Source organism: Malurus melanocephalus, unplaced genomic scaffold (assembly GCF_030028575.1).
Source record: "Malurus melanocephalus ecotype Western Australia unplaced genomic scaffold, MMel_1.1 scaffold_704, whole genome shotgun sequence".
NCBI classification, from domain to species: Eukaryota; Metazoa; Chordata; class Aves; order Passeriformes; family Maluridae; genus Malurus; species Malurus melanocephalus.
Genome location: NW_026623936.1, coordinates 76,080 through 103,047, shown reverse-complemented (window position 1 = coordinate 103,047; position 26,968 = coordinate 76,080). Strand labels below are relative to the sequence as shown.

At 48.4% G+C, this 26,968-nt stretch overlaps 1 protein-coding gene across 2 annotated transcripts; it reads right to left on the bottom strand.

Annotated features, from left to right (window-relative positions):
* Nucleotides 1-209: 209 nt before the first annotated feature.
* Nucleotides 210-25,170, bottom strand: HID1 (HID1 domain containing). 2 transcript variants are annotated; one of them, XM_057384357.1, is made up of 19 exons: nucleotides 24,987-25,170; nucleotides 17,921-18,070; nucleotides 15,444-15,614; nucleotides 13,292-13,405; nucleotides 11,643-11,749; nucleotides 11,045-11,161; nucleotides 10,122-10,344; nucleotides 9,690-9,746; nucleotides 9,453-9,593; nucleotides 8,971-9,061; nucleotides 8,176-8,327; nucleotides 6,894-6,972; nucleotides 6,119-6,283; nucleotides 4,767-4,994; nucleotides 4,148-4,281; nucleotides 3,762-3,842; nucleotides 3,289-3,380; nucleotides 2,831-2,989; nucleotides 210-2,375 (listed from the first exon to the last, which is right to left on the bottom strand). In XM_057384357.1, exons 1-19 carry the CDS (start codon nucleotides 25,050-25,052, stop codon nucleotides 2,312-2,314), a joined length of 2,391 nt encoding a protein of 796 aa, XP_057240340.1. In that variant the 5' UTR covers nucleotides 25,053-25,170; the 3' UTR covers nucleotides 210-2,311. The 2 variants fall into 2 exon arrangements, with proteins under 2 accessions (XP_057240340.1, XP_057240341.1); XM_057384358.1 differs by lacking the exon at nucleotides 13,292-13,405.
* Between the last annotated feature and the right edge of the window lie 1,798 nt (nucleotides 25,171-26,968).

The window sequence follows — 26,968 nt, the reverse complement described above, 5'->3', positions numbered from 1 at the left end:
TCATGTCATAAACACAGAAATGGCCAAACCCACACTGTTCAGCTTCATTTTACAGAGTCAAATTCCCATTTCTCATTATAAAAAAAATTAATCACTGCAGAGGAAGCCAGCCCATGGTSCCCTAGTGGCACACATCACCTCAACGTAAGATAAACAAGATTAYAAACCTCCCTCTGGGGGGAAAATAAAAAGAAAAAAAAGCAACCAARTGCATGTTTCAGTTAATCTTTATCTTTCTTTCCATAAGTAAGCAAACAGTTTACAGTGCAAGTTGATTTCCACAGAACAAGGATCAGACTCCAAACACCAAGAAACAAACAAAAAGGCTTCCAGAGGAACTCACAAAGAAACAAAGCAGAAAAGAGAGGACGGAAGAGATTGTGAGAACCAGCAGATCCATGGGAGGGAAGAGGCAAAGCAYGTGGGACACAAGAGGCCCCGTTCCAGCTGTGAGGTGCGAGTGCCATACAATCAGAGTCTGGCCCCACCAAATCACATTCTTATACATGAGAGATTCTCCAAGTGAAACAGAGCCCTCACCCAGTTTACACCTGAACAGGGGTGGGGTCACGATGGGAGTAGTGCTGGGTGRCAAAGTGGGTTGGAGATGGGAGGCAGGTGGGGGAATAACCTCTCTCTATTTCACGAACTTCTTATCCTTCAGAACACCCTTCCAGCTTTATTTCACTTTCTACTGGCCTGGGATTCCACCTCCTTTCAGTGCCCAGAGAAGGAAACCACCTGACTACAGGCCAGTGAGAGCCAGCAGCACACTGGGGCAGCTCTCTGGGAGAGGATGATCATGTTATAACTGCAGCTGAAAAGCTCAGGCCAGGGTTACAAGTCACAGAGTGTGTGTCACACTGTCCCTGTACTTTATTGTGACAAACTTGCTTCCATGTAGGGATGCCACTGTGGCAAACAGCTCATGGCCAGCGATCCTCCCAAGAGCCTGAATAAAAGAGCACCAAGGATAAGCTTTGATGGAGAGGGAAAGGTCTCAGTTCACAACAGGATCCCTCACATTTCACTGTCTAACGACCACATGGGTCTAAGACAACAGCCCCTCCCAGCAGAACGTAAAATCTGACTCAAACCCGTGGGTGTCTCCACTCACCAATGTGTAACCCCATGATGCTGAACGAAGCCAGCAACAGTGGATCTCCCACCAATTCCCATTCTGGCTTCCCAGACTTTAYGTGCTTGGAACCTAATACATTCAAGATCCAATAACTTGGTCAATAGCAAAATGCCCTGAAGAATTAAACTTTGCCTCAGGACTCTCCAGTCCCTACTGACATGGAGATGCTTTTCCTCCTACAACTTCCAAATTCCTCCTACAACTTCCCTGAGTGCCTCCCTCAAACCCTTGCCTTAATAATAGTGTGCAAAAGACCCTTTTGCTCCCTGCATTGCATCAGCCTGCCAGGCAAAGATGGAAGGATATGGCTTCCTTTCAAATCCAGGTGACTGTGTCCTTTCAGCTAGTGGGAGAAGACTTAAAGGAGTTTAACAATCAGGTCTCTTCTCCTTGCTCTCACTGAGGCTGTCCCTTCCTCCCTGTGTGCTCACAYGGATTAAGCAGGGCTTTCCAAAATGAGACAGGCTCCTTTGCAACAGCTCACCATGAAGGACATGCTGCTGGGCCTGTGAGCCAAGGAGAAACTTCTGAGCCACACCAACAAAACTTCTCAAGCAGCTTTCCAGGAAAGGRCTAGAGAGATTCAGAACTGAGACACAAAGTTTTCCTTCAGTATCTTCTCCTTTCATTTGGGTGGGAAAGACCTCCCTATATGCAACTGAGACACCAGGGAGACACCTGCAAGGCAGAAGGGATGCCCTGGAAACTTTATGGAGCTACATGGAAGTAACTGCAGTTTCCAAACCCTGTCTCCTGCAGGAATAGCAGCTTCTCCCTCACACCCAATTTACAGCTAGTCTTCTTTGATTAAATTCTGACTCTGACTATGGCAAGGACAGGGTCAGATTGGTTTCCAAACCACATCCAGAAGCAAAAGAGTTAACAGAGAGCTAARAACAGTCTGATTTCTAGTGCAACCACAACAATGGACAATCCCTTAGATATCTTTAACTCAAGGTTCGTGGTGAAGGGTGAGGGAAGAGAAGTGAGCTGKGGGGGAGGGATGTCCAAGCAGGTCCCAATTAAAGCTTTAAATGACAGGGAGGTAAATGAAGTGATTGTCCTTTTGGTCTCTCAGCTGGACGTGAAATGCAGGAATAGCTGTGATGAAGCAGCACACCGCAGTCCTTAGATCCAGTGTATTTCTCTCAGTAGAGGTAAGTGCTCTCTTTAGACCCGTTGTATTTCAAACAGCTTCACATCTGTGTCATACCAGATTGGGGGATCCACATTCCTGAGAAAGACAATAGCCACGTTACTCCCTGTGGCCAGGTACATGGAATTCAAATCTCAYAGCCAGGATTACAGGAGCTGGCTGCACACCGTGCCTTCAGCTTTGCATAAAAAGAAATCACTGGTTGAGAGACCGTGTACCTTGAAGGGATGACAGTATCTACAACATCCCACAAAGCCAGAGCATTGCATGAAATCTCTGCACTAGACCTCTGGGCAGCTATTCCACTCCCTACTGCTGCCAGTTCCCAAACAAGCAGTACTCCCAGAACAACTCCCTTTGTGTCACCCAAAGTTTTGGAGCAGCTGATTAAATCCAGTCTCTTTCAAGGAAACAACATCTTTCTATCCTGTAAATATGAGATAAGCCAGGRCTGGCTGAGTGCATGCAATTCTCTCTACAGGCCTCCCAGAAGTTTGGAGAACACCAAGTCAGGCTGCACCCAGCTGGTTTACCTCAAATAAATCACTCCCCACATGTAGGTGCGGAACCACATGGCAGTGCCCGAGTTCGCCTGGTACTTGCGGATGAGGATGGGGTGAGGCACCGGCAGCAGCCCCACCAAGGTGCCATGCTGCAGGAACTTGAGGATCTCCGACTCATCTGTGAGACCCCTGCCAAGAGACAGACCAGGAACATCCTTAGCATGTCCCACAGACACCTCCAAACTGCTGCAGCACAAAGATCTGTCTAAACAAATGCAGACACTGAGCTGTGGCCAAGGAGAACACACCCCCTCTCCTCTGTAAACAGACTGGAGAAGGGATCAGACAAACCAGACTTTCAGCAAGGAAAGTAACAACCCTGCTGAGCCCAGGATGCTTTCAATTATACTTTATCAGGCACTCCAAAATCAAACTCTGCCAACCTCCTTACACACTGCACAGTCTCTCCTCTCCAAAAATCTCCTTACTTGTCAATGCAGATCTTCTCCACCTGAGGGACCAGCACCTGTAGGAGCCGCATGATTGTCTGCAGGGGAAGCTTTGACTTCCAAGACATCACCTGCAGGTAAGAAAGCAGCAGGGAAATCAGTGCACTGCATTAGCTGTTTTTTTAACAGCTGTCTCTGCAATCTCTGCAACAAATGAGGTTTACAAAACCCACAGAGCTTGTGGGTGAACTGAGTGCACAGGAACAATAAATCCTGGAGCACTAGAATGATGAGGCACCCAATGAGACCAGTGGGGCATTTGTTTGTTTTAAACAGACAAAATATTTCTTTGCAGATGTCAGTAAATTAAAGTTCTAGAGCTTTGATCACAAGTCCCAGGGAGGAAATGCTGTTCTGAGAGAGTCTCTGAGGGCAGGAGAAGGGGGAAGGTGTGAGACATTTCTGCCACAACTCTWCCTCATTATTTATTTCCTCTGTCCAGATGCCCTTACCCAGTCAGGAGTTGGAATCCACTGTCCACTGGAGGATGCACTAGAGAGACGCCTTCGATCCCGCCGGGAATGTGATGCATCCTATCAATAAACATTATTTTAACAATAACACATCCCTTTGCAGTTCTGCACTTGCTGTTCTCCTATAGTCTTCACGTTGGAGAAAGCTCACTCGTGTCCCAGCTCGTGTCACAGCACAAACATGAAACACCCAAGATGATGCAATAGCCCTTCTGAACCACGTTGTGTCCCAGCACCCTGCACGTGYGCACACTGCCTTTAGTACGATGCTTTTCTTCAACAGGCCAAGAGACCTCTTTTTCTAGCCCTTCATTTTTGTTCACTTCAAACCTAGWCCTTCCCTGCAGAGCAGTGCCTGGCCTTACCCCACTCCAGGGCTCCCCATCGCTCAGGGCTGTGGGTGGGTTTCCCTCTGGTGAYAGCTGGGAAGCCTCAGGCTCCAGTGAACGCATGGTCCCGTCCTCCGACACCTGGGACTTCTCTGTGAGCTTGTCAATCCCTGTGTTCAAAAGAGGAAAATTCAGAAACACAAGTGAATTAAATATATTTAAAAGCAGAGGGTTCTTCTCTGCCCTGCTATGCACAGATACCCCTGTGTCTATGCTGATACTGGAAAAGCTCTCCTTTCAACAGAAGAAATGAGATCTAGCATTGATTTGATAACCTCAAAGGAGCTTTTCTCTAGGAAAATGCTCCTGGGTGCAAAAAAAACACAGGTTCACAAGGACAGAGTTAACCTGAGGAAACAGGTCAAGATTAGGACAAATGGTCATGTGGACACAAAGTCTGAGAGAACAGAAACTGAAGGCAGCTTGTTTGTGATCAGCTTGGGCCAACAGATCTGAAACTCAGACTGAAAGGCAGTTAAGTTATTCACAAATGTAAACTCTTAATCTCTCCACACCCAGTGAAAGGGTGAGTCCACACCATATCTCACAGAGAAAACAAACCTCTCTCCTGTCCCAAAGGTAAACTAAAGCTCACCTGGAGTGGCCACCAGACTGGTCTTCAGCGTGCCTGGTTCRGCAGGGGCAGCAGGACGTGACCCTTCCATGGAGACACCATCCTGGGAGTTGGTGCGAGAAATGGGCTCGGGGGATTTCTTCTTGCGCTGCAGCCCCTTCTGGATGGACTGCGAGTCYGTGGGCAGGTTGGCCAGCTGGTGAAACACATTCCGCTTGCGGATAACAGCATAGACCAAATTGGAGTTCCCTGAGAATCACAGTGACAAAATGAGCAGAGAAGTAAGGTTCAAAGAGCTCTGCCAGCCCAGCATAGCTTCCTGGGCACACAAAGCATGACTGCTCCAACCCACAAAGGCAATGGCACAGAGACGAAAGAGCAGAGCTCAATATCCTCTTATCCACTACAAAGCAGTACAGAAAATTCAGTGAAATCCTTCCTAGGCTGGAAAGCTGACAAGAAATGGCTTGGAGAGGGATATTCAAATGGCTGAGAAGAAAAGGGACCTTTTAAACCACATTTTAGCATCTATTTTGGAAGAAAAGGTTACTWGACAAGGTTAAATATTTCTCCATCTTCAAAAGAACTCACAAAATAAATCAGGGCATTCCACTTGAGGAGAAACAGGCCTGAAATAGCAAAGCCAAAAGGCCAGAATTCTTACYGCCTGCAAGATGGCACAGAACACAACCATCCTCTAATGTAACAAACTATACCCACAAAGGCTGGTTTTAGATTTGGCAACAGCCACATGCAAGGCTTCCATCAGGGAGGCAGAACAGCCATTCTTGATTTGCAGGTTTAAGGCAAAACACTAAATTTTGACCAGGTTTAGGGACCTCACTTGATTATTTCTTTGAAGTAAAAGATGTCATGCTTTTAAGAGGGAAAACATAGGGCATTTCCTGGAAGGTAGCTAATGTCAGAACTTTGTTTGGATGGGGCAATTCGGTCTTCAGCTCTCAGTGACCTGCCAAAGCAGAACTGAGAGGAACCTTTGATGTTGTTTTGTCCCATCACCTACCCTGCTGAGCAACATGAGCAGTTCCACAGCAGCATCCAGCCAGTCACAAGYTACATGTTACTTACTTTATGTTTCTTTTCCCCTCTGTGCATCTCACCTTCTGCAAGAGGCTGAGGTTATGCTGATAATTAGCTGCCATCTCATTTTGCTCTAACCAAATTTGCCTGGGCCAGGACCCAATGATGATTATCTACTAATCCAACTTCTCAGTCCTAAGAAAGTCTCCATGCAGCTGATTTCTACACTTCTCACCTCCTCTCATCTCCATGGACTTCRTCTGAACTTCCATCTCATGTTCTCTTGGGCTAAACCAGTGCAAACTCACTAAATACAGAAGTCAGTCTCTTACCATCAAACTGGTACTGAATGATGTTGTTGAAAACTTCCAGCAAGAAGAAAACAAGGTGGTGGTTCTGGACAGCAGAGAACAGGAACCAGGTAGTGGAAAAAGCCTCCAAGAGATGCAGTAACTTATTAGCAGCCACCATGGAGAGAGAYTTCAGGTATGGAGACACTGTGGAAGGCAAATAAATGAAAATTAAAGAAAGAACCAAAGTGTATTTATTCTCAAAWATACACCACTAAAAATGTTGCTTTTCTGATCTTCCCACCCTTGCACATCTGAGAAAGCCTCATGAAATAGCTGAGCCAAACAGGGCTACACAGAAACATTTCCAAATACCAAAGGAGTGAAGCAGAGATATTGCCTAGTAAAAGGAGGCATTGCTGCTTTTGGAGATCCTGGTTTAGTTTTTCACTACTAAGAGCACCTGTGCTGTGCCTCCTGAAAAGCTTCACAACTGGAGCCACCTGGGCACTCACTAAGTCCAAGGGAAGCACTGCCACCGTGAGGAGGTGGCACTCCCTGCTGGAAAGGGACAGCACTGCCAACCACCCTCACCAGGCCTGCTGACAAATGTCCTACTGCCACCCTAGGGGAGCTCCACGACTCTGCTGTCCCCTTCTCTGCCCTATTTGATCATGCAGGTCTGACCTGCACTGACCCCTCCAGCACGGACTGGAAGGGATGAGTTTCCAGCAGCAGGCACTGATCAGTGGCAGGGGCACAGGGAGAGAGGAGTGAGAGCACTGTGGGCTGTGGTTTCACCCCACACAGCACTCACCATTCACAACGATGGTGAGCAGGCAGTCRAAGAGGGGCTGCAGCCGCTGGTGCCCGCTGGTGATGATCTTGTGAAACACCTGTGGAAGGAAGGAGCTCTTGAGCAAGGCAGYACCTTACTGAAAGCACCCTCTCAACCAAAACCAGTGCCACCCCCACACTAATCGCTTCCTGACACCATTCCTGCCTAGGCAGGGCTCTGCACACTCCACAATTACACAGGTGGGGAAGGCTGCTCTCACTGCACACTCGCGCTCCAGGAGTACAAGCTTTCATTTACAAGGAATCCTTTGGGAACGTGATTAGGGCCCTTCAACACCGCAAACAGAAACTGACTGTGGGCTGTTCCACARTGTTCAGGCAGCCTGGGACAAAACTAAACCACCAGGAAGTAAGAGACACCTTTGCCTCCAATGGATTTTGACTTACGATGGCTGCTTGAAATGTCACAGAACATTTGATTTTAGTGCAAACTTCTAACTCAAATGTTTGTCCTGTTTTTGACTATGCCCTCAGACACTGAAAGCATCAACTGCCTTGTAACCAGTTCAGACATTCCTAATCYTGGCCTTCCCACCTCTAGTTGGCATGTCTGTAGAGGTCCTGAGCATAATTAAAACAAAGAGATGATCTGAGATTAATGGAATGCAAGAGCARAACATGTAGTGTCAAGAGCAGTTATGGTGGGCAGGTTTCTTCCTACTCCTTCTAATGGGAATCTCCTTTTGGAGATTTATCAGAAGCTGGTGAGAGATTCTTCTCTGGCAAATGAGAACATGACAGAAAAGATGCACCTGAGGYTKMTATTGCAAAGCACACAGCTGCTCAYAGGCAGTGCTGTGGGCAGACTGAGAGGTGAATGAAACTTGCAGCAACCCAAAGCTGTAGGGCTGAGYTTRTAACACTGTTGTTCCTGTTGACACRTGTGCTCCACACAGCCCTGGTTATCCGGGACAGAGCCAGACCTCCTGCCTTCCCCACCTACAAWCCAGCTTGGTACAGGCCATGCACCCACCCCACTCATGCCAATCCCAGAGTCTTCTGGACAACAGTCCAGCACCATCAAGAGTCCTGTTCTTTGGGATCATATCACGCAGATGGAATTGCACCTCATGCATATGCACCCTGCCAGACACATCAGCTCAGGTGTGTGTTAACAGTGTGCATCCCACACACTTTCTAGCTACTCAGTGGGCTTCCAATCTAGGGAGGGAGAGTATATTAAAGGAGGACAATTATTTGTGGAGCTAGGAAAGTCTGAGAAGTGCTGGAGCTGTACTCACTATGATGAGCAGATCTGCATGTGTCCCTGTGAAGACAGGGATRTCCATAGGCACTCGTACAGAATACGGCTTGTTCAGTCGCACCCCRAAGTTACGCTCCCCACTGAGGAGCAGGAGGATAAAGACCCCAATGTGCATCAAGCCCACTCGTGCTGCAGGGAGAGAAAAAAAAAAAACCAGAAAAACATGTCACAGTGAGGSCAGTGGAATCCTGAAAACAGAGGGGCCATGAGGAGAGAGGAGAAAAACTACGGGACTGATAAAAAACTGTGTAGACAAAACCCTCCTGATAAGGGACATCCCACACAGAGCTGCCTCCACTGTCAATACCAGTGTCCTTGGCAAACACATCTGTGTTAAGTCTTATCAGTGTTAAGTCTTGGATGCTTTTCTTCATTATGTTCTYAATGTAAACCCATCATCACAGCAGGGGAGATCTGACTAATTCACTACACAGYGATGGACTTATGCCTGATTTACTCTCAAGGCAAGAGCTGATTTTTCCCTCTTCATGGGAGCACGGACACAATTTTCAACATAWGGACTCAAAATGAGTTAACACATCCTAAAGAAGGGTCTCCCCTCCCTGTGTTGAGGAATAGTTCATGACTTCTGGCCTGTTACAAACATTAACACCYAATTAACTGGACCACTCTCCTCCATGTCTGTAGAGTGTCAAAGAACATGCACTCAAGATGCTGTCACATCTAAGTACTAGGGAGGAAGCATCTTAAAAACATTCTGGCTCAACTGTCAAGCACAGACCATCCCAAATGTTGAAAATAACCAACTTACACTGGTCTGCTCTGGCATCATTGAGAAAATACAAGATTGGGACAAGAATGTCCAGAACATCACTGCTCTTCAGCACAAAGAAGAGRAATTTCTGGAAGAAATGGGAGGATTTCAGACAGTCATAAGCATATACCCTGAACCATCTGCAGGACTCAGAACAAGTAGTATCAAGCTAATCAGCTCTCAAGGATGTTAAAAAGTCTGGTGTGTGAACCCCCTGATCAACTCCAGYGTTATTTGCAGAGTTATTATAATACCTGCTGCAGCATTTGCTTCCAGCACTGACCTTCAGGAGCTGCAACCCCTTTCCCAGGCTGTCCCCACAGCCAGATCCCCAACCCCTGCATCAGGGAGCAGTGATGCTGACCACAGCACCCAAGAGCCACTGCCAACTACCCACCATAACCCTTCACCAGGGCTCAGTCCAGCCACAGCCACAACAGCCAAGTTGGGGTGAAGCTGAGCAAGAAGCAGATCCACACCTTGTTGAAGTCACAGAGTTTCCAGAAGAGGACAAGGAGTTCCTGATGGAATTGTATCTTCTTGGCAGAGTTTGGCAGGTAAGTCTGGACCAGCGGGTTTGATAACAAGCGAGCCACTCCTTTCAGGATGAACTGGAAATCCTGCCAACAGACCAGGAAAGAGACTGTGGTGGGCCCAGGGCTRAAGCAATCAGCATGAAATCAGACAGGGAACAGTGTGGGACTGGAGCACGTTACCTCCTCCCGGTGTATCCTTGAGAGATAATTCACAAACAGATTGTCTGGTCCAGGAGGCTGCATTCAGAGAAAAGGAGGGAAATGCTTACTGGCAACAAGATGTATTCAGGAATTCAAGGTGTAACCACCAAAGTCTCTCACTTCTGCTCTCAATGATCCAGCTTTAAATGCAAGGAGACAGAGAATGGAATAGTGAAGTCAGGGGCTTTTCACTTACATCCTCCTGACTCAAGTCAGTGACCAAAATCTCGTGTTTTGGTGATGTATAGATGTTTAGTGACTACAGGACTGAAGCAGGACTGGACCAAAGAGAGCAGACTGCAAGGAGAGGAGCTGTGTTTCACCCTGCAGCTCAACATCCAACACAAGCTGGTGTGAGAGGACCCCAGTGAGTTCAGAAGAGCAGTAAGTAGAGATCCCAGTATCACTCACATCCACATCATCCATGGCTGTGCCAGTGGTTGTGCCATCCACAGTGGGACTTGAACTTGTGGAGCTGTCATAGTCCAAGGTGACAATCAGCACCTGGGCCGCCTCCTCCACCAGTGGCTCGCGGTAGTCAGAGAAAAGCAGGTGATTGTAGGGAATCCCATAACCCACAGGGTCGTAGGCACARACAACGTTCAGGAGTGAGGTGAAGAGTGGGAGTGCATGCCTGAGGAGAAGAAAATGAGTCAGAATGCAGAAACAGGAAACAAAACACATTTCCTTGGAGAGGGACAGAGTCTGGGGACAAAACACAATCACCTTCTCTAACTTGTGACAAGTGCCCATGACTGAGCAGCCCAGACACAAGAGCCAACACTTCAGCTCCCAGCTGGGCTCCTGCACTCGTAACTGAGAGGGGAGGGGAGGTGAAAAAGGTCACACAGAGGAATCCTGTGCAATGTGAAAACAGGAAAGGACCTCAAAGCTCTCCGGTCTCTGGAAAGACAAAACTCTGCCTTCAGCCCCCAGCCAGGTCTGTGTTCCCCCATGGTGAGCGAGTGTCACCTGAGGAGCTGACATCCCAGAGGTACAATGTCACTAGAGGGCGGCATTCATCCGCCATCAACACCACACCCCTTCCCAAAGGAATGGGGTCTACAGCAGGGAACAGGATCTGCCACTTCSAACAGGGCAGGGATCAATTCTGCAGCAAACTCCAGTGAGCACCGTGCTCGMACTCTCCTTTTGCTGCTGAGGAACACTGCTCACTAAGCAGAAATGTTAATGGGATGTACATGAGACAGGGACAAAGTAAAAGAACAGTCCCTGGATGCTGGAGCTAACAGCCCTATGGTTCCCCATTACCAACACACTCCATGGAGGAGATTTCTCCCCCTGGCATCCAGGCCCCCACCCTTCATCCTCACCTGTTCTCTGTAGAGCAGAAAAACTGTACCCAGGGGTTGGTGTTGCTGCTGTCCGAGGAGGGAGGCAGGTACATGGCCTCGGAGAAACAGGTCAGCAGCAGCTTCAGCAGCTCTGTCCTAGAAGAAGTAAAGGCCTGGAGCCATTCAGGAGCAGGGACTGGGTGCAGGAGGTACAATCACCACAACACATAAGGAAGGCTCAGTCCCATTTAGAAAGTCCTTCCCCAAACAGAGCTAAGCCCATTTCATTTCCTAAGCCATACTGTTGTCACTGGCACAAAGCTCAGCAGAATTTCTGCCTTAGAAAAAAAGAAATCCAATATAGAGCTCCTTGGCATTTCCAGAACAGCAGTGTTTACCCAGTTCCTGCTGCAGTCAGTCTGACTCCCGTATCATACTACAAAAAGCTGTTCAAAAGGTCAGCTGGGTTTGTTGTTTTTTTTTTTCTGTGTTGCCAGTCCTGTTAGCTCAGAAACGAGCAGGCAGAAAGCTCCTTGGGAATCCCGGATACTCGAGGAGGCAAAGAGAGCTCATCTCCCCCAGATCTCCCTCTCATAAGCTCAGTTTCTTTCCACTCTGCCTTAGCAGAAGCTCTTACCTATTCAAGTCATGGATGTAGTTGGGCTGTGGAGAATGAGCAAAGCCCACTCCTGCCTCCCAGATGTACTCACAGCTGTCAATGGAGTGGATATCTTCTGCTGTGTCCTGTGGGAAAAATAAGACGTTGGTTGAATCACAGAAGTCAGGAACCAAAACTGGCAGCACTGGTGGTATCCAAGGCAGTTCAGCCCCTCTCTCTAGCAGAAACCAGCAGAGAAGCATCCAGACAGTTGGACTGTACAGAACCTCCCCAGATATGAAAAAGCAGTTGCTGATGTTTTCAAAGAACTCTGCCTTTGTAAGTAAGGGATACAGATAGGAGCACTGTGCATAATGGAGGGAGCCCACATTTCTAGCCTTAACTTTAGGGCTGACTTCAGTGGGAATATGGATCAGTCCTAAAACTTCTCTCACACTTCTTCCTCTTTACTCAGTGGTACTCTAGCAAACATCCACCTTGACCTGTATCTCGGGGACCACATGCTGCAGTGCCATGAACATGAGGCGGTGGCACCCATCTCTCTGCTCTTAAGCTGCAGTCAGACCAAGCCCAGAGAGGGAAAGTCAGCTCAGCAAAGGCTACAGAAGCTGCAAGCAGCAGACAGGCAGCCAACAATAAAGAACATAAATCATTCACAATCCCATTGTCTAKTTCTAGTTGCCCAGAACCCTGAAAAACCAGTCTGGCTGCTGCCAAGGGAAAAATCACAGGTGCAGGTGGTGGGGGGAGACTCTTCCAGGAAAACCCGTTGTCACCCTGGCTTGTGYAATCTATCCCAAGTGACAGCATTARACAGCAAGTCCATCTGTCTCAGACTCATAGCACATGGGTAGCTCTGATCCAGTCTTGCCCCTTCAGCCTCAGGTGACAGATTTCAACCCTCTTTCTACTCCTTAGAAACCTCAAGCATCCAGTTCAATACTTAGATTTGTCAGGGAAATTTGCAACCATCAAATATACAGTAGTTTAGCACACCCATCTTAAYGTCATGTCAGATGTACCCCAAAAAGGAGGGCTGACTTTTTGTTTATACAATCTACAAAAAATCTACAAAAAACACAAGAGTCACTGGAGGGGAGAGAGAAGGAGGGAGATGCACCACAATCTGTTTTTAGCACACCTGGTAGGAGATYCCTGCTTCAGGGATCAGTCACCATAAGAACCAGAGCATATTAAAAGTCTTTTGCTGCCATGAYACAAAGATGGAGAGGAGGTGGAATGACACAACAGAGATCATCTACTCATTCAGGTCACAGCACACATGAGCAGGCAAACACCTGCTTCCTGCCCCAAACTGCCAGAGAAAGGAACAAGGTGCTAAAGGTCTCTGCTCTGATGGCAACAACAAAAGAGCAACTGTTTGCCAGCACAACCACCTTTTCCTGAGGGATGAGCTGTACTGTGAGGATAGTTGCCAGCCACTCTATCTAAGACTCATCCAGCTGTCTCAGAATATTTGTTTTAGAAGGCACAAACACCATACAATGAACCCAAAATTATGTTCAATATTATTCACTGTGAGGTCAAGTTCAGCAACTCCACATTTTCCTGCCTACAGGAACTTGCTGGGGTTTCCCAGGATCCCCCCCACCATGCAGCTAATCTGGCTCTATGCAGATAATCTCATGATTGAACTTTGATCTCACCACTGTGCTCCTCCGGTGACTCTGCACAGTGAAGTCAGGACAGAAGAGCAGATCTGTGACAGCAAGSAGCAACGACTCAGCCAGAGGCCGGGCATTTTCATCATCTTCATCTCCCTGAAGTGACAAACAGAAGAGCACTGTCAGCTCAGGGTGAGCAAAGAGTACACAGTAACACCAGTAGGACACAGCAAGACAAAAYACACTCCCAAAAAACACACAGGGAGGCAAAACATTACACACAAACAGGAGGGAACAAAAGAACAAAGGAACAAAAAAACCCAGACAGTGCAGGGAAGAAATTTCCCTCCTGAATGGTGATGACTAAACAGGAACAAGCTCTCTAATGACAGCAAACTGAGCAGACAAAGGCCTGGAGACTGTCAGGGAAAAAGAAGAGTAGCACTGGGTACACCTTGCCATGTGGCTTGGCTTCTTGAAGACAAAAGGAAAGGGATGTATTGACAGACAGAAGGTTTTACGGTCATGAAGGAGGGTGATTTGGATGGTGCATGGAAACAGCAAAAGGAAGAAACCAATCAGCAGCAATAAGGTRTCAAACCCCTCAAAGTCCTGCACAGGCTGCCCAGAACTGGAGGTGACAGAACCTGGAAAGGCTGTGTGCATCATGCAAGGGGCTGCCCCAGCCTGCCACAGCAGAGCCAGCACAACAGCAGAGAGGATTGTGCCATCTCCAGCGTTCAAAGCAATCTCTCCAAGCACGCATGGCTACTCCTCTGCAGCCGTTGCCACGGGAAACCTTGCCAGATCCTGCCTGTCACAGAGCATCCTGCCTGGGAGGCCTTCCCACCACACACCGGTGCTGGAGGGAAAGGCGGAGAGCAGGAATGGCAGGAGCTTATCTACCTCAGCCAGGCCTCTGTCAGCCTGAGCACAACACACRGCTCTTCAATCACAGCAGGCAGCAACGGAGATAATGGTCTGTGTGGCTCTGAATCTGTCTCAGTGACAGCAGGGAGGATGCCACAAACAGAGCCCAGATGTAAGGACAGGCACAGACAGCATGGATGCAGCCAGCAAAAATGCTTTGACTTGGGTTCATAGTCAGAGATGAAATGACAAGCATCAGGGTCCAAGAGAATTTCTTTTCCAAGAATTATCTTTGCTAAGAGTATCTCAACTGCCAGAAAAATGTCTCTGGAGGCTACAGGTACCACCACATCCAAAATGGGTGACACACAACAAACCAGTAGATCTGAGCAAAGACAGACTCCCTTAGAGGAGGGGGGCTTCCAAGGCTCCAGAGAGCTCTGCCATCYATCACTCCATCATGAAGCAGGTGAAGGATAATCACAGAGATCTTCACTGTGTCCAAGGCACACCATCATCTTCAGCTCCCAGACAGAAATCAGCCACCAGAAAGCAAAGCTGATGCCCCTAGATTAGAAGTGATCCCAGCTTCCCTAATGTCTCGGGGCTGTATTTGTTATCCCAGCCTTACAGGTTAAATGCACACGGTTAAATGACTGAGCACACTGAACCACAGCAGCTCCACCCACATTCAGAATGTACAACACAGCAGGAGGGCTCCCCAACACAGCACACATGGACTGGGCTGGATTACCTTGGGGTGACCCCACCACTCTGAGGCTGAAAAACTCTCTTTTAGGTGCTGAACAAAGCAGAAAAACAGGAGTAACAACAGCCTGGCTGGATCAGAGCACCAGGCACCCTGCATATTCTTTCCCAAAACAAGTTCCTCTTTTGTTAAGCCTCTCCCGCCCTCCCTGGCCCCTGCAGGGATGAAAGGATGRACAACCACCACCCTCCCAATCACACAAATCACAGAGCTGGACTAGCAAAGACTTCCCTTTTCACCACCCAGAACTTCCTTTTGACATGGCCTCAGGCAAAGCAGATTAGAGGTGAMAGGCAGAGACAGCACAAGGTGCCAGTTTATACTGCATCAGCCATTACCAACCGTTCATAACTGCCCCTAAAGACACTGCAGAKCACTGAAGTTGAGAGGAAGAACAGCAAGACCCAAAGAAAGGGAAAGAATTTATAAAGTGCCACCTAATTCTGACCACATAGAAATAACTGGAATAAAGCTGCCCCCAAATATACATAGTGTCTCCCCACTGCAGCCTGCCTGWCACCCTCCAGAAAGAAGAATAAGTGACAAGAGACAGACCCCTCCTCGACCAGCCCCAGGGACAGTCGACCAGAAGAAACCCCTCCAGTCTGGGTCCTCAAAGATGTAAGGCAGGATACGGGTGAGGAGCCGACAGCAGTTCAAGACGATTTGTCTCTCCTTCTCTGTGTGGCAGCCACTCTCTGCTCCCTGCACCAGCTTCTCCACAGCCTGAAAGAAACAAAACCAAGGCAGGCAGCGTTAGCCTGGGCACGAGTTAGCAAGAGCCAGGCAGGTCTGTCCTGCTAGTGACACCCTCACACAGAGTTATAACCAGTTCTCACGAGTCCATTTTCTCTTTGGCTCTGTTGCTGTTTGAAACTCTGCAAAAACAGGGTTAATGATTTTAAATAGACTTTCTTGAATTTCTGCTGTTCCACTGCAAGAGACCTCAAATGCCAGGGGTAATCCATGMAGTACACGTGTGATACCACGTGAGACAGACAGCACCAGAAGGCTTCTTGCAGCACTGCTCCACGACACCACACTCTGAAAGAGGCAGATGAGATTAACGGGCTGCAGCAAGTACCCGAGATGCAGGGAGGAARGACCAAGGCAGCAGCACTGTGCTGCATCGTGTGAGGCGCTGGCAGGGGATGATCACACACAAACACTCAGTCTGACAGTTCTGTCTGTGCTGGTGTGATTACAGCAGGGACCTCTCCTGACTCAGGAGGTGGGAACTAAGCTGCTGCCTGTGTTCAGCATAGGGATACAGGCTCCAGCAGCATCTGTCAAGGTCCTGCTGYAGAGGAGGGTGGTGACCTGGGTTTCCCCACAGCCCTTGTAAACAGGACTGCTGCTCTGGAAAGAGCTTCTGGGCTGAGACTCTGCAGCCCATCCAGTGGCTGCTGAGACTGCTGATGGAGGGTCACTGGGCTTTTTAGAATAGATGAGGGTCTCACCAGGCAGCAACCACAGCCCTAGGAGGCAGTGGCAGGATATTTTACTCACAGACAGAAAAAACCTCTCTTCCCCCAGCGGCTGCACCMACTTGCTCTTACTCCCTGATCCCAAGGGGAAACAGAGGGGAAATGAAAGCCAAAACATTTAACAAGGATTCACCTTGCTGCTTTTTAATTCATGAGGTCATGTGCCCCTGCTTATTTTCATGGCAGACTGCCTGGGTCACTGACTCTGCCAGCCTGCGTCACTGCATTAATGGGTATTTAAGTGCTGTTTGTCCTGGGCTGTCACACACTCCTCTAACTGAGCTGAACGATTTCTGCAGGCGCATTTATGACTGTACAGCCTGAGTCTCCAGCCATGATTGTAAATGACATTTCTCCATGAATACACAGCACTGCTAGATACAGTGGCACACTGCACATGGYACAGGTCAGGGCCCTCAGACTGGCAAAAGCGCTGCTGGAGTCTTGCAGGCTCCTATGACACTGATATCCCAAGATCTAGGGCTCATGGATAAACAATCCTGCAGTCATAAGGTCTCCCTACACTGTTTCCAGCAGGGAGARGAGCATATATTTTAGTCTTGGTTTTGGGAGAAAGAAGACACAGAGYCAAAGGAGTTACAGGTCTCCTAAGCCCTTCTCAAATCCCAAACTGCTCATTGCCAGAAGCCAATACCAGGGAAAAAACATTACATTTTTCCTCATGTTTGTATTTTTTCTCAAGTATCCACTACRTGCATCTGTCTGAGTTACAATTCACAGTCAGAGGTACCTTCACTATGATTCAGTAAGTCTCATTCACATATTGTAGATGAAAGAAAAACAGGATGGCAGAAACTATTTAAAACTGGAAAAATGCCATTCCAAATGTTTTCAACTGCAAATTCAAGGCTACTCTTGGCACAGCTCAAATCAGGAGCATTGTTAACACCTGCACTTTCCCATGCAGAGTAAGTCTCAGCCTGTTGCTCACCAGCATGACAATKTGCCAAACCTGGCAGGGTAGAAAATGTGACTCAGTGTCCCTGTGCTCCACACAAAGACAGGGCAACACCAGAAGCAGCATAAGGAATGTTCTGTTATCAAAGTAGAAGGAAGTAAAGTCTTAAGATCTTCCTCAAACTTTATCCAGGCACTTGTGGAGTGAGTCTGCACATCCCTCTGGGATTTCTCAGCTTGAAGCCAGACTGGTGCATGGTGAGGTACAATTATGTGCAGACAAGGAATGAGATGTATCAGCCTCACCACAAACATGCAGCCTGGGTACAAAGTCGCCTGAGCAAAAAGCAGTTTATAGAGCAGGCAAAACCCCAGAGGACAGAGTGAAACAYAGGAAGGGGACAAGAGGAAAAAGGTTCCAAACTGAGCAAATGCCAGCTGTGGTCTGGGCTAACCACGAGAGGAAGGGTTGAAAATTACCTTCAGGAGGAGACATGGACAAGCAAGCACATTGTATGGCACAAGGTACCTGTTATCCCTTGGAAACCACAGTGCTATTGATCCAGGGACACCCCAGGGACACCCCAGCTAACACAGCACCAAGGAATTACAAAGTACCAAMCTTACCTTGTAACACAAAGTCGCCAAGTTTGAAGGCGATTCTTCTCTCACAGCTCGGATCTCTGCAGCTGGTACAAGGGCAAAGACATCCTGCACTGAAGTGGCTGTGTCTGCCCAGAACTGGTCCCAAAAGGCATCATCCGTGGCTTCCACAGGCTGTGGAGAGACAAATACAGTTACAGGTGCAGAACTACCATTCCACAAGGTCCAATCATCTGTGATTATGCCTGGCTTGGGGATGAGATGAGGCAAGAAGAGGTTCAGTAAAACATACTGCCACTGGTTTTACACCTCAGCCTCTGTTCCCAAGGCTTTGGAAGGTTTATCCCCAAACTAAGCATTTTCTCAGACATATAGAAGATTTAGTGTTTGCAACTGATGCAAGTATTCCAAGATCTTTACCACTGCACCTGGGCCAGGCTGCCCTTGTGCATTCCGCCACATTCAGAGCAACTGAAGGAAGCCCTGAGTGTGCACAGAATTACTTCTATTGTAACCAAAATCTCAAGGAAGCAATCAGAGACATCTCACATTAGGGCATGAACAGACCCAYGGAACTGACAGACCCACCTCAAAGCACTTACAGATAAAATACAATCGATCTTTCTGAATCAAATATTTATAGGGAACTGGACTCAGTGCAGCCAGTCACTGCCAAGGCTTTGTTCTTAAAAAGCACTAAGTGTGCCATTCAAAGAGGAGATGGAAGGAGGAGACCAAATAAAAAATCCATTTCAAACCTGTGGTCTAAGAGCCTAGCCCTAGGAACACACCTCCTCCCATTACATTTTCTGCTAACACTTACTAGAGATAGGCAATGCTCAAACACAGCTGCGAGTGCTCATCCTGCCCAAGGGTCCAGCTACAGGGGTGGGATAAAGACAAGCCTTGTTTATGCCAAGCAGTGCAAAAGAAATGGATTGATGATTTCAGTCAGAACAGGAAAATGGGAGCTTTCCCAGGAGCTTCCCAGCCATGGCATGGCCGTGCTCAGCAGGTCAGAAGAGCTGCTCACCTGAGCACCCCCAGCCCTTGGCTTGGGGAGAGGAGGAGCTTCCTGCCTGCAACCAGCACCGGCTCCAAAGCAAACAGCAATGCTTGCTAAGAGCCATAATTAGCACCCTGGGCAGGTCAGATAGGAAAGGGGCAAAAACATGGCTGTGTTTAATTAAACAACTCATGCCCACTCCCAGATCTGCTGTAGCAGGTAGAAAACTTGCTCTATGCTGTGTCTAAATGCAGCTCAGATACCACTTGGGGAGAAGAGGTCATTCACAGCTCTGACACAGAGAAGTGCTGCATTGCCCCCTTTGCTGTCACCTCCTGAACTAACAGCTCCAGTCCACGGGCACGTGATGGCCAAAAAGGCTGGCTGGCCCMAGACTGGTACAGCAGGTTATTGCCCTGCAGCAATCTGCCTTAACGCTCCAGCGCTGCTGRTCCSRGACCTCCAGYCTTTAAAAACRAAACCAGAAAAAATCCATGMRTGTTCAGGCAACTTATTAAAYTCAGGTCTAGCATTGARACCCTAATTTTATCACCTGGACACCAAAGCAACCTCTTTCCAAGGGAAGAGCAACTTTTCCCAAATGGTTCAAGATCACAGCTCCTCAGAGGGGATCTCTAGAAACAATCTAATATTCACAGCCTGACTTTCAGCTTCCTGAGCATGTGAAGGAGCTGTGCTCTTTGTAATCTGGGCATGAAATGTTTAAAGGGAAGGAAAGCTATTTTGCGCATCTCATCTCTAATTGCACTCCTCAAAAAGAGCCAAGTATTCAGAAACCTGATCTATGTAATGCATGAAATACCCTACAATTCCTACACCCCATTTCAAACCACTCACCATAATTTCATGTAGAACCGCCACATGTACGCCCTGGCCGCCTGCCACAGCCACTCCCACCRACAACAGCGAGCAGCAATTGCTGCTAATTGGGCATCATGCATAAATAATGCCTTCACTCTCATCTAGAGGGGAAGCAGGAAACCATTTCCCTCCAGTAGACACTGATCCCTTTACCTCCCACTAGCCTGAGGCCTCCTCAGAGGTTGAACAGAGCYGCTGTTTTACAGATGGCAGCACAACACTGCTGAGGAGCACGACCTCCAACTGCAGTCCCCCTGAGTAAAGAAGCACAGGGGCGATTCCCTGAGCTGCAACATTGGATGTGCAGCAGCATTCATGTCTCGGCTGCCATCTTGGCAACCAGATTACACTAAAACACCACTACTTTGCATTTTTAATAGCTGCAGCAAGTCAGCTCCTCATCAACAGATGGTATCCCATGTACCATCCTGGGACACAGATTCCATACTGAGTCACTCACATCCCCACTGCCCCCCTGTTATAATTACCAGCCTGGCATCATGAAGCTACTCGATCCACATAATATTCATCTCCCTCCTAGAACATTACTGGCTGKTTTTAAGCTGATTGTATTCTGCATGCAACATCTCTGGGGATCTAAATATCCATTTCCTCACGCTGAGCTCAACCAACTGACTGTATCCAGCCTCACAGAGGAGAGAAATATAGACACSTAGAACAGCCTTGTTCAGCAGCCAGAAATATCTTCATTTGGAAATGTCAAGATTTAGGTACAAGCRTTGGTACAGCACATGCTGCAGTCACAAATCCCAGAGCACTGCTAGCCTTGACAGTGCTTTAGCCAGAAAGCTCACAAGGAACTGAATCCTCAGCACAGGTAAGAAAGAGCCTAATATTCCTCCAGCACAGTGCAGACAAACAGAATAAGAACTGAGGGATCAGGATTCTACTCTGGAAACACAAATGGCACATCTGGAGAGCAAAGGAAGTTCCTCATCCACTCACATCTCATGGCAGAGGCTGCTAAAGGTACAGAGCTGGTTGGCAGAGAGAGACTCTGCTGTCCAAGCCAAGTTCACCAGGGCAAGGTGTAAAGACCTCCCACCTGCAGGCTGGCCAAACAAAAGTAAAACCAGTCCTCATGGACACCTCCAGTCTTTGTTTCCTACCAGCTGTAAATGTTGTGTTTCAGGTCCTTTGAAGTACACCACACACAGGCTGGAGGATTTAAAAAAGGAAGACACATGGTTTGCAAGCCTTGTGACAGTTATTGAGCAGAGAATCACAGCCTGAGCAGGCAATCCCCAGGCAAACAGGATACCTCACAGGAAACAGGAAAACAGAGAGGGGCTGGCCATGTCCTAAAAACAGGAAAAGCTCCTAAGCACAATCTCCCCTATTCATTACCGTCCTCAGCTTCACACCAGCACCCCCTTCACTTTCTCTTTCAGACACAGTCCCTCACAAACACRACCTGTGTGTGTGTGTTTGTACCTCCTCCCAACCAAGAGCTCTCTGCACTTGTAACGTAGATCAAATGTCCATTCCCAACAATTCCTCCAACAGCTCCCCACCGAAGAACTGTCCTTAAACTAATTCTAAGGTTGCTGCAAATCATCAGCAGAGAACCAAGGGACAAGCAGCCACTAGTCTTGCTCTCTGTGTKCTCTTTTTGCTTCACACAGAGTATCCCACAAGCCAGGCAGCAAGCCTTTGGGGTGGGACTCTCCTTTTTCTGGGACTCAATAGCAGAGCAAATGCCCTGTCCCTGCCCAGAGTTCCAGCCAGTACTGCAAAAGCTTAGGTCATACRTAATCACATTTGCTCCTTTCCACCCCAAATATGGCAGAACTGTGGTGTGTAACGACCATTCATGCAGCACCTGACTGAGCTTTAGATCAGGTAACCCTGCAGGGCCAGGGATTAGTTGGAGCCAATTCACACACCTTTGTACCACCTGTTTTTGAGCCACCGTGCAAAAGAAAAGCCTGAGGACAGACTTATTCAAAATATAAATAACTAGCAAGATTTCATCCCTGCTGTCAAGGACAGCACCTCCACATAGGCTTCAGAACAATATTTTTTTTCTCTAGGATCTTTGCAGTCAGCAGTGTAAAATCAATGAGAGRCTTCAAGTCTGCTACCAGTTCTCTGCTCTCAGAGCAGAGACAGTGTTGCAAACTGGAAAATGGGATTTGTAGAAGTCTGGCAGGGAAAGCCCAGGACAAAAGTCAGCTGGGTGAAGTGTTAGTTACAGCTTTGCTTTTAAGACAACTTCGCTTTTGGTCAACCTGTGACTCTTGGACAGCTGAGTCAAGCTTGAACACTGTTAGAAATGGGCTGTCAGAAACCAACCTTTCTCCAAACACAAGGTGTGCTTTTATCAGGCTCAAGCTAACAACCCGTTGTACTCCTGCATTTCCACACCAGGGAAAAGGAAAGGACTGGGGTTTTCCCTCCTGTTTGATCCTTCCTGTCCCTTTAAAAACAAAAGTATAGCTCCCATTAAAATCCAACAAACTGGTAGACAAGATCAAAATTTCTTATCTTCTGGCTGGCTGCTGGCAGGAACCCCAGCTGACTGGGAAAAGGTGGTTCCCCAGCAGTTAAGGCTCCCAGCCCTGTTTTCTGCAGCTGACCAGCCCTGACGAGATGTCATATTCACAATCCATGTTTCCCTTCATCTGTTAAATAGGCAGCACTTTTATGGGCAATTTGGRAGGGCTCATACATTCTCTATTATGAAGCACATCTGTTTTATTATCAAAGGGATGGGCCCTACCAGTATAAATGTGTGCATTGTAATGTAATATATGCATATCATATAAAAATCCCCAAGCCCGTTTCTCCATGTGTGATTATAAATATGCATCTGTGGCTTGAGTTAATTCCTTCCTTCTGGTACTAYTGCCCTTTTTAATCACTGAAATAATTCTGAAGTGATTTTTCTTTTTTAATACTCGCACACCTTTAGAGTTCCTCTTTGGCAGTTAAAAAATCAATTAAGTCAATTCCATTTGCGTCCAGACTTGGTTCCACTTTCAAATTCTGGGTTCCATGTATGCTGTAAGCATTCAAGTGTTATCTTCCTTACAGATTTGTTTAATTTTTTTAAATGCTCACATGGGAACACTCATTTTTTAATTAACAAAAGCCTGGAGATTATAAAAAGTTATTTTTAAGAAAAAATTAACTTCCGCACCAACTCTAAGCCTTCACCAGTGAGTGAACGGAGACTTCTGCTCAACCACTTCTTCCCATCAGACCCTTAGGAACACCTCAGTGCATTCTGAGCTCAGAGTYTCATGTTACTGATGGTTTGATGAAAATCTCTTTGTCCAGCTTCCTAAAGTCAGAGGAGAAGGCTACAACACAGGAGACAGGCTGCTGAGGAAGCGAAAGTGTGCTGTGAGCCAATAGCTTGGAAGGATTTTGCTCTGTCCATTAATGCAGCCTGGTTTTGGATCCAGGATCTCACARACCAGGTTTTGCTGCTGGTAAGAGATCAGAAGGCTCCAGGAGAGCCCAGTCACGCGTTGTGCACAAGCAAACACCAGTGCCCTTCTACAGAATGTAAATATGGGAGCGCCAACACCCCACCCTTTCCCACACGCAGTCACTCTCACCTAGACTACAGGGACATGAAATTAATCCAGCCAAGAATGAAGCTTTTGCTCTTTCCTTTTTCTTCCGGGCCCCCAGCTAATCTCCCCTGGTCGATAAACCAGAGGAGGGGAGTGCTCTCGCCTGGGCTACTGATCCAAGGGATTGCCTCATACAGGATTTTCTTTGTGAACAGCAGACTGGGCAGATCCCTAAAGGCTTGATTTACCCCCCACCAGCCTCACTTTATAGGCACATTTCCCCATGAAGGAAAGACAGCCCAAAGCTGAGGGCACTCTGAACTATTTGGCGTGCAGAAGAGACGTTGGAAGAATCCCTTAAAACATTAATTCACCCACTTCTCTCTTTACCTGCATCCACAACTGGAGGTTTTTAAGAATATATTCACAAAAGCCATTCTTTAGCAATGCAGATAGAAGTGATAYTGCTTTAGAAAGTATAAACATGCTTTTTTTTCCAGGCTCTTCCACAGCCTTACCCATCTATAATTCAATTCCTAGTCGCAGCCTGTGTCTAATGAGTTTTCACAGATTTTCTCCTATCATCCTTTAACTCTTTGCATCCATGCTGTTTTCCTGTGAATTCATTACCCATCATTAACTATCATTCTGCCATCATCCCCATATTTTCTTAGCAGCTGTTACTGCCTCACCACTAAAGGTGGATCACAACAGCTGTTCTCCATTGTATCWCAGAAAAACCCAAGATGTGACTTCTCAATAGATCAAAATCCCTCTGCTCCTTAGACAGAAGGACAGGCTACTAATTTTCTGTCAGTGTGYTGCTGCTACYGGGCACTCCACTTAAAACRAAAATTAAGCAAGCTCCCAGGACARGCACAACATATGTTAGACCTCTAGGCAGCCACCCTCCCTTCACACAGCCCTCACTTTCACTTAACTCCTTCTCCTCCTCAGCCTGTAAAAATAAAGCATTATTTCACAGGTCACAGATGGAAACCTCTGCTGCAAACAGCATGGYTGGCCAACAGCCCTCTCCATCAGCTATCACCTAAAAACAGGGCAAGGTTTTCCACCTATTATGCGCGGGGGCGGGGGGGGAAAGGATACAGAAAAGGGAGCAATGGCAAACYGTGTGATGTAAACCCGCGAGCTGAATACATCAGGAGCTGTGGACATCCCTCATGACAGCAGCGTCTGCTCTGTTAGCACGAGACGCTGTTCAGCAAAGCACAAGATGTCACCAGAGGCRGTGACAGGGCCCAGCCAGGTCTGGCGGCGGCCACGGGGACCGGCCAGGGCCCCTCCACAGAGCAGTGATGGGCGCTGCCTGCCCTGACCCCCCGGCCCTCGGGCACGGCCCCGCTGGGGGAGCCTGGCCAGAGCCGGCCGTGCCCGCAGCCCCGGCCCCGCTGGGAGAGCCTGGCCAGAGCCGGCCGTGCCCGCAGCCCCGGCCCCGCTGGGAGAGCCTGGCCAGAGCCGGCCGTGCCCGCAGCCCCGGCCCCGCGGGTCCCCAGCAGCCCCGGCCCCGGCCCCGCTCGCAGGGACCCGCGCCCAGGAGCGCCTCGGGCAGGGCCGGGTGTGAGGGGTCCCTCAGGGCGGCGGCTCCCGAGATGGCGCGGCACCCCTCGCCCCCCGCCCGAGATGGCGGCCTCACCTGGGTCTTGGTGGTGAGCTGGATCACCGCCTTCCTGAAGTTGAGCTTGGAGTCGGCGCTGCCCATGGTGCGGCCCGGCTGCGGGCAGGGCCGGGCAGGGCTGTCCCCTCACGCCGCCGCTCCTCGGGCCGCCGCTGACGCCATCCCCGTGCCCGTGCCGGCGGCTCCCGCTGCCTCCCTCCCTCCCTCCCTCCTCCTGTCAAACCGGGGCTCGCCGGGCCCGGCCCTCCCTCCTTCTCTCTCTCCCTCCTTCTCTCTCTCTCTCCGCCCACGGCTCCTCCTCCGCCAGCTCTCCATCCCTACATCCCGCCCCGCCGCCTCCCCTCCTTTCCCATCTCCACCTGTCATCCCTCCGCCGCTTCCCCCTCACCTTCTCTTTCTCCTCCTCGCAGCCCCTTTCCTCCCACACTTTGCTCCCCACGGCCGTGCCCGCCACAGACCCTCCCTCGTCTCCTCTCACGGCAGAGCACGGCTTTTCTCGTTTCTTCTTCCTCGCTTTCCCCCCCTGCCTATGCTCCATTCGCCTCCTCCCTCGCTTTCCTTTACACAGCCCTTTTCTATCCTTTGCCTTCTCCCCGYATCGAGTTCCTCTGCCTCCATTTCACCCCTTCACCCCTTTTCTTGCCCCTTTTCCCACTYCTCTGCCCGCAGCCTTTGTCCCCTGAAGCTCCTTTGCCAGGCTGCTCTCGGGTACAAGCCCAGTGACAGATCTGTCAAGCCACCACCAGCCATTCTCAGAGCCTGATCCCAAGCCCGGATGGKCCAGAGGTGCAAGCAGGATGCCAGGACAACACCCAGCTCCARCCTGTCCTTGGTCCTGGGTCTAAAGGAGCTAAGGAACAAGCAGGCTTGTAACACAGACCCTATTCAAGCACCTTATGAGGAGCTCATTGCACGTGGTGGCCCATTAACCCTAATGAAATTCCACCCACACACAAGGAGAGGATGTTTTATAACCCTGGGTGCTGGGAATTCAGGATTTGGCACTCACTGAACACCTCAAAGTGGCTGATTGTGGGCATTCAGTGTTGCCTTTGAAGCCACTGCCGTGGTTTTCTGCTTTGAGTAGCTCTGTGAACGGCAAGCAGGTCTTTTTGGTGTCCCTGAGTTACATTTCACATGCTCAGCTCTCCAAACCTCCTTTCTTCAGAGGAAATGAGGTAATTCCAATCGTTCTGCAAAAGAAAGCAATGTGCTGACTCTCCAGCTGGGGCAGACTGTGGGAATTCTCATTTGCTGGCGTATAACCTGTACAGGAGTCATTGATGTTTGATTCGATCGAATGACAGGTCAGATCTGAGACATTCTTCTAAAACCCACAGGAAAAAATATTTTCACAAAATCATTTAATCTGGCTTTYGCTGCCAAACAGCTTGGGGCTTTGCATCCAAGCACTCAATATGGTTTCAATATACAGATAAATGATAAGAATTTATTGTTCACAACAGAATATTATTCACAAGCACTTGTTTCTCACAAATAATAGAAGAACTCTAGTCCAACTGCCTGACCAYTTCAGGGCTGACCAAAAGTTAAAGCATGTCATTAGGGCGTTGTCCAAATGACTCTTCAATGGGCATKAGAAATTTAAGATTTTTCTGATTTTTCTGTATTAAAATTGCTTAGAAAAATATCTAAAATCTAGAGATGGYCTTCTCCCAGACACACCAGAAGTGCTTGATTATTTTTGCTGAGTTATAAAAGCCAAGTTAAAGAGACTCCCTGATTCTAGTCTGTGACTGTATTAAGACAGATGACTTYCAGACAGCCACTGAATTTTTGGAATGTGTATATGTGATGGCGAGATCTGTGAGGAGAAAAGGGGAGAGGAATAGTCTATAATTCCTCTCTTACTCCCRGCTTTATCCCCCTCCTCTGCTGCTGTACACAAGAGCTGAGTGGTAGCCCTTGCTTTAATCATCCAGGGGCTCCCAGCTGCCTGTCACTGCTGGATTGGATAGAGTTTTCTGACAAATCCCATC